Below are 7,876 nucleotides of genomic sequence, written 5' to 3'. Positions count from 1 at the left end.
CTCCTGCCTCCCCCAGGGAGAGTTTTCGATCCTTGTACACTGTTGCCTTTAGCATGTTTTTTTGTTTCTGTTTTTTTTAAAACATGTTTTGAGGCTTCTATTAAAACACAGAAATACAGAACAATTAAAAACCAGCACAAGTTTTGCCTTTCCCAGCGACCTATTTACAGCTAGTTCCAAAAACCCTCTTGCACATTTTTGTTGCTTAAAAAGAAAAAAAAAAGAAAAAAAAAAAAAAGAAAAAGGGAAAAAGAGAGAGATCAAAAGGGGAAAGAAAAACACTTGACGGAGGAAAACCATAAACGAAAATTTTACAAACTGCCACAGGGTCTGCATGTCCCTGGTCACCACACAGGGTTCAAAACAACAGCCCCATTTCCAGCCCCTCCACCCTCCCCTTCCCCAAAAAACAAAGGAAAAAGAAACCCAATTCACATCAAGTTTACTGCACATCTGGTTTTCTGTGTAGAGGCGAATCCGATATGAAAAGCATCCCACGTGGCGTCCTCCACCGGCGTTGGCCCCCAACCCTCCCCCGAAGAAAGGTTTTAAAAACGTTTGTACAGGCAGCCCATCCCCTCCCCACCCCTGAGCGCCAGCCAGGGTTAGAAAGGCAGGTTCGCCATGTTCCCAGGCCCGGGGATGTAACTCATCTGGCTGTCCAGGGAGACACTCCTCTGCCTCATCTGGTGCGTGACCATGAGGTTCTGCTGAGGCGGGGGCCCCATGAGAGAGCCCTGAGGTGACATCATGTGTCCTGTCTGAGCATACATCTCCCCTGACACAGACATGCTCCTCTGCTTGGCCTGCATCAGCATGAAATTCTGCTGGGCCATCAGGCTCTGCTGCGGAGACATCATGCCCTGGTGCATGCTGTTGCCCATCATGCCTTGCTGGGGCGGTATGCCTGTCCTGCCCAGCATGGGCACTTGTCCAGGATGGCACATGGGCATGCTGAGTCCCCTCTGCACGCCCTGCTGCCCAGGGAGGCTGGGGGCATTCATACCTGGCCGCACTGGGGGCTGGTCAGCCATCATGTTCTGCAGGTTCATGAGGTGGAGGTTGGAAGGCTGCGATTTGGGCGCTTGGCTGTCGCTCTTGGGGAAATACTGCAAGGTGCTGCTTGGCTTCTCCGATGGGATGATCCTGGACAGGTCAAACTCGGGGATACCCGTGGGCGTGGGGCGGATGACCTCGCTAAGCTCGGGGTCGTTCAGCACTGACGCCACCCCTGGAAGCACGGGTGGGTAGGGCTCGCCGATCCGAGGAGGGATGTTCTTGCCCATCATGTGCTGCTGAGGGGGCATCTGGCTGGGCTGCTGGGAGGGAAGGTCCTCAGGCGGCAAGGGCATCCCCGGCGGGTAATGCTGCTGCATCCCAGGGCCACCTCCCCCTCCAGGGGCCATGGGCATGCCTCCGGCGGGAGACGGCATGGCATTGTGGGGCTGCTGCATGCGGGGGAACACGAGCTGGTTGGGAGGAATCATCTGCGAACTGTTAGGCACGGGGCCACACTGCTGGTTCAACGAGTCCTGGGGCCCCGGAGGCAGCATCATGGGGTTCTGGGGGGGCACGCCCGCCCCCGGCGCACTCGGGTGCATAGGAATGTTGGAGCCTAGAGGGTTTGGGGAGGACATCATGGAGGTGGGGGGCGGTTCGTGGGAGAGGGGTTGCTGACCAGGCAGGTTCATTCCCATGGGGCTCTGAGAGGATCCAGGCCCCACGGAGTTCAAGTGCAGTTGATTCGGCTGATTCCCCGTCACGCCTAAGGAGAGGAAAAAGACAGAAGCGTTAACTCTGCCCACAGACCTCTCAGGGCGGCAAAATCCACACCCTGGAAGCCCGGCGAGCACTCCTGCTCAGAAAGCCCTGAGCACGGAGCGTGATGCTCAGTAAGCAGCCGCAAGATGGGCTTGCAAAGCACCACCGTCAGGAAAAAGTGCCCCAGACTCCAGCTCCCCAAGCCCACAAGCAGCAGAGACCTATTCCAGCTTCATCCAGTCCCACGCTGGATTTGTAGTTCCTTACAGCCCGCTGATTTTAGAGTCCCGGCTGGCTCTGCGTGTTGGAACAGCCCTACACCATGATCTCAGCAGCACTCTCAGCTGCCTGGAAGGCACCGAGGAGTGACCCTTCACCACTGCCTGCCTGCCTGCTTGCAGGGTTAGCCACCCGGCAAGCTCTGGTGACCACATGGCCTCGGGCGGTGCAGAGAAAAAAAGCAGGAGAGTCGGCAGCCCAGCACAGGTGCTGTCCGGGAGGGAGGGAGGACTGCGCCCATCGGTACAGCAGAGCGATCAGTGCCTGTGGAGGGGTTCGGGTTAGGAGGGAGCCAATGCATTTGCATGCCTGCGGTCAACCTAAGTGACTCCTCAGCAGTGAAAGAGTCAAAAAGTTGATTTTTCATTTTGAAAACTGCCAAAAATATTTATCAGACAGCTTTAAACCCCTAAATCAAGTGGTACAGTGTGCTGGAATTCCCCTTCGGGCTGGTCACCAAGTGACGAAAAACACTCATTTGCCTAGCTGTCCTTCAATGCCACCAGCTAGCGGAGCGTGTCTGGCTGCAACCTACTGAAATCAGAACTATGCTACGACACAGCCTTGCCTGTGCAGGCATCTGGGCTCCACTCAAAACACCAGACTCCCAAACCCTGTTCAGTGCACCCCCGTCCCGCTGCATGAGAACACAAGGGCTCCAAGCAGCAGACCTCTGTCTGCAAATCCTGGGCCTGACACAACTGCAGGAGCCATGAAAATCCAGGGCTGACGCATCCACACAGGGTAAAGGTAGTTCTGAAAACTTCCAGAGTTCGTGGAAGAAGGGTGCCTCAAATGCCAGGCTGGCTCATGTCTTTCCAGACAGCACACCCAAGCCAAAAGCTGATGGACAGCCTGGGCACAGGGCGGAGATGTGAGCAGACTATTACGAACGAGGGCAAATTTAAGCTATTTGACATGGCAGTCGGTGGGAGAACAGTTTCTAATGCCTCCTCCACCTGGTGCCTCAGGCCTGCCGGCAGCCACAAGACGCCTTGCAAGCCCAGCCCCAGAGGTATGTACCTGACATGCTTCCAGGCGGGAGCATAGGCCTGTCTGGCAGCAGCTCGTCATCAGAGGTGGCGATGGTTTTGATGGCATTGTGGTAAAGCGGTGTGGAGCTGGGCATGGCATACTTGGACATCTGGGACATCATCAGTGAGAGGGGGTTCTGGGAGGGAGATGGATCTGGAGAGGAAGTAAAAGGCATGTTGGGATTCATGGTGCTAGAGGTGTTACTGGCTGGCGCGGAAGAGCTGCTCCGAGGCCCAGAAGGGAGAGAACCTGCAAGTGAGAGAGAGGCCAGCTTAGTACCGCCCATGCACTGTGGCTTGCTCCCGTCAGACAGCAACCCCGTCCCCTCCTTCCGATGGCAGTGACCAGAGGAAGCTGCAAAACGCAGAGCTGGCACAGCTCAGCACCCTCCGGACTCTGAGGAGGCTCCTGCAGAGACCCTGCTCCAGAACGGTGATGGACTTCCACTTCAAACTGCCCCTCACTGCCCAGCAGAGACACATCTGTTGCTGCCTGTATCACAGAGCACGAACCAGGGTGGAAGTAAAAGCTGCTCTGTTCGCCCTCCCATCTTCCTGAAAAGGCCCCATTTGGACTCCTGGGAAAAAAGACTTGCTCCATGAGACGTAAGGGCACGCACAGGCACGAGCATCTCCCCACTCCTGCGAGAGCACGCGGGCTGGAGAGAAGCACCGTCCACCCACTCACCAAAACCGAGCACACATGCGCACTCGCACACAAGGTACCCAGCATACCCTGATCCAGTCCTCCCATGGAAGCAGACGAGTTCATGCTGAGCGTCTGCTTGCTCTGGTTGACTCCTGGGCTGGGCATGGTGGCTTTGGGAGATGGCACCCAACCAGGGGAAGGAACAGCCATAGAAGGGGACTTCAGGCGGCTTGGTGAGCCAGTTGGAGACCGGACGTTAAGCGAGGAGTTCATCACCTGGGGGGACTTGAGGGGTCCAGACTGGTTTGAAGGTGGCATGCTGACCATCTGCGAGGGTGTCTGTGGGGACTTGAGGTTGGCAGAGGGGGAGGTGACCAGTGGCGAGTGCACCTGGCTGAGAGTGGGAGACTTGAGGTGACCCATGCTGGGGGAGTTCATCTGGCTGATGTTGATGGTGAGGTCAGAGGGCCGGCGGCCCAGCCCCCGGGAAGGTGCTGGGTGCATGTTGGCCAGGTTGCCCCCTTGCGTGGGAGTGGGATTGGAGGCTGGAGGCAGAGGGATGTGGCTGAGCCTGGTGGTGCCACTGATGCTCCCAACAGGCATGGTGCCCTGCTCAGGGCTGAACATGTCCGAGCCGCTGCCCATCTCCTGGGGCATGTTGGGGTAAGGCCCTTGCCCACTCGAGAAGCCTTGCTGTCCTTGGTTGGGGAACTGGGAGGGAATCATCATTTTCTGGGGTCCCCCCAGCATTGCACTGCCGTTGCCATTCTGAGCCCTTGCCCTGGCCAGCTCCTCGGGGCTCATGCCCTGGTGGGCCATCATATCGGGGCCCCTCATCTTCTGCGACATCATCATCTGCTGCTGCGGGGTCATCTGGACATTGAGGTTCATGTTCATGTTCATGTTGACATTCATGTTCATGTTGAGGTTGCCAGGGCCCATGGGTGCATCCATGTCCCGAAGGCCCGACTGACTCATAGGGGGGCTCAGCATCCCCCGAGTGCCTGCAAAATCCATTCCCATCGGGGCAGTGCTCAGGCTGTCCCCCGTTATCTGGCCAGCAAACATGGATGGATCCATCTGCCTGTGAGCCTGTATCATCCTCTCCATTTCCATGCCCTGGCTCATGGAGTTTCCGGACATCCCCATGGGCCTCTGCATTGCCACTGGGCGTTTCTCCATCAGCTGATGCCGCAGGATCTCCTCCCTGGCACGGGGATTCATGAACCTTTCGGGGTCCCCTTGCCCTGATGGGTAGGGCAGGGTGCCTTGCGGAAAGTTCCCAGGGCCTCCCATAGGAGGCATATCGTCGCTCCATCCCATGCCAGGCCTGACTGGCCTCTGCATGGCATTCATGGGCCCAAGAGCATCCAAGGGCATGTTCTGCATCCCTCCGAAGCCAGAGACTCTCTGCATTTGATTCCCAGGGAACCGTGGCCCTGGGAAGGGTGGCCCTCCCCGCAGCTGCATAGGGTCCTGCACATCTATGGGTCCCCGCAGCTGGCTGCCCATCCCTGGCGGCCACTGCTCTCCAGGCTTGCTGTGGTAGGGTGGTGGGGGCCCACGCATCATCATGCTCCCCATCGACTGCGGGATCATGATCTCCTGCATGGGCCGGCCGTGGATGCTGATCTGCTCCTCTTTCCGTCGCTTTTCCTCATAGTACTCTTCCTGCAACTTCCTCCAGGCCACTTGCTCCGGTGTCAGGCTGTCCTGGTTCAGCCGCTGCATCATCATGTTCATCTGCTGCCCCATGTCAGCGCCTGGGTGGTGGGGCACCTCGTGTTCCAGACTGGGCCCACCAAGGCTCTGGGTCTGGGAGATCATGGACTGCAGAGGCTCTTCATACTTCTTCATGCTGGCGGGGGGTGCAGAGGGCTGGGCAGGGGCAGCCTGTGGCTGAGGAGCAGTCCCGCCCTCACCCGCATTTTGGCTGGACTTCATGAAGGGCTCGGCCTCCCCGCTGCGCAGCAGCAGACGCTCAATGTCCCGCAGGGTCTGCAGAGAGCGCTCTCGGTGCTCCAGCTGCTCCTTCGAGAGCCCTTCCTGGGGGCCCAGGCCTGCCTGCCCGTTCCCTGGCATCCCTGGGCCTGGGCCCTCCCCGAGGAGGCTGGAGCTGGACGTGGCGGAGGAGTCCACTTGCCCAGGCTGCATGGTGTTGGCAGACGCGGTGGGCGTATTTGGGTGGTTACTTCCAGGCTGGTTGCTGCCGCTGTTGTTCCCCAAAGAGTTGGGAGTCAGATCTCTCCGGACATCTTCACTTGTCCCTTCCTGGGGCAGGCTGCTGGGCGCAGGCAAAGGTGTCTGACTGATGGTCTGAGGTGGAGGCGGAGGCTGCGGTGGGGGAGGCTGCGGCTGTGGCTGACTCGCTTGAGGTGCCGGTGGCTGGGACTGTGGAGTGTTGGCAGCAGGAGGGTTAATCGGAATCGGCTCAGCAACCCCCAGCACTTTAGGAGCTGGCGCCTGGCAGAGAAAAGGAAATAAACGTGAGCAGGAAAAACCCTGGGTAGGTATTCTTCCCTGTGCCCTGCAGAAGACCTCTCTGTCCCAAAAACATGCCCCGTGGCAGTTCACCTTCATTCTTGTGGGGAAGAAGCAGGCCCTATTATGTGCCCGGGAAACGCACAAAGTGGCTGCAGGGCCACATACTGTGCCCCATCCCAAACTTCCCACAGCTGACAGCAGCCAGAAGTCACTCTGAAGAGGTTCCACAGCAAAGCAGCTTCCCACCCCACTGAAAGGGCATTCTGACAACCCCTTCCTCCACAGCTGAGCCAAGAGCTTGAGGGAGAACGGCCACGTCAGAAGCGAAGCGTCAGCAGTCAGCAGCACGTGCCAACAGCAGCATTTCGTTCATAGCTGGTATACCTGGTCTAGCTTTGCCCGTGGGACGTTCTGCTGATGGTAGGCCAGAATGGAGTCAGCTCGACCCTGCAGGACAGCTTCTGCAGCTCTGGGGAGAGAGCACAAACCGCTCGAGAACAGGAATTGTGCCCCATCCCACCCATCCCAGGCCCCAGGTGCCACCTGCGCTCTTCAGTCCTGCGGGAAGAGGGAAACCTCTGGAGGTCACCGAGAAGGGGGGATATTCTCAGAGTCCTCCCACTCGTCCTGCACAGGCCCCAGTGAGGTTCTCCAACTGACGATCGCTTGCCCTGGAATTTCCCTCTTCCCACATCCTGTGACGGACACTTGGCTCTGCCTTGTGCCTGCTGCTGCCTGCTGCCCTAAGGTGGCTGTCGCCAAGATGCTCTGGGATCTACTACACCGAACCTGTGGTATAGCAGAGCTCTAAAACTCAACAGCCTTGCTAAGACTCCATGGCTGAGACGATGCAGGACAGAAGGGAGGAATTGAGTGGAGAACACCAAGTGTGACATGGCACTCCCCGTGACACCCAGCCCCTTAGATACTTCCGAATCAGACCAGCAGTCCACACTGCTTTGGGAGAATTTTTCCCTTGGATGCTGATTAGATGTACTCGACGGCACGTGTTGCAGAATACAGTGCTGGGCATTGCTGGGAGGAAGCGTGCATTTAAGACAAAGTTTGCCCACCAGCAGTAGCTGCCAGCAAACTTCCTGAACCTCAGGAGGACCCACTCTGTGCAACCAAAGCGACGTGGGTCTCTCCAGCTCTCTTGTACTCAAGTGCAGCATGCAGCAGGCAGGTGTCACAGGCCAGCCCTGCACCAGCGGAGGACAGACGGGGTTTACTGCTTACGTGTTAGCCAGGTGCGTTGTAAAGACGTAAACGAACTGTGAAGGCTGCTTTCCTGTTCCGCCGCCGCCGCCTCCGCCTCCTGCAGCGTCTGACCGTAAGCCGGGGGCAGCACCATGAGGCACGCTGGAAGAACTGGTCTCGTTCAGGTTCGGCAGCGGGTTGGACCCTGGGCCAAGCTGCGAGGCTGTGGACATCGCAGGGTCTGCTACATTTTTTTGAGGCTGTGGACATCGCAGGGTCTCCTACATTACAATCTGCGGGACCACAGGAGACAAGCTGCTAAAGCCGGCGCAGCAGGAGAGCCCGGGCGGCCTCTGCTGCCTGCACCACGGGAAGGAACAGGCAGGAAGGAGGGAGCCGGAGGTCGGGGCACAGACCTGCGGCGCGGCGGGGCTGGGCACAGGGCAGAGGAAGAGCCGCTGCCCGGCCC

At 58.3% G+C, this 7,876-nt stretch overlaps 1 protein-coding gene across 1 annotated transcript; it reads right to left on the bottom strand.

Moving 5' to 3' along the window:
* Positions 1-605: 605 nt before the first annotated feature.
* BCL9L (B-cell CLL/lymphoma 9-like) lies at positions 606-7,667 on the bottom strand (the record flags this gene model as incomplete). Its single annotated transcript, XM_009586079.1, has 5 exons — positions 606-1,765; positions 3,064-3,324; positions 3,810-6,186; positions 6,592-6,676; positions 7,447-7,667. Coding segments are annotated over 5 exons (4,104 nt in total), but the record flags the coding sequence as incomplete, so codon positions are not given.
* Positions 7,668-7,876: the final 209 nt, after the last annotated feature.

This window comes from Fulmarus glacialis, unplaced genomic scaffold (genome assembly GCF_000690835.1).
Source record: "Fulmarus glacialis isolate BGI_N327 unplaced genomic scaffold, ASM69083v1 scaffold25229, whole genome shotgun sequence".
NCBI classification, from domain to species: domain Eukaryota; kingdom Metazoa; phylum Chordata; class Aves; order Procellariiformes; family Procellariidae; genus Fulmarus; species Fulmarus glacialis.
Note: the sequence above shows the minus strand (reverse complement) of the source record. Positions and strands in the feature narration are given on the sequence as shown.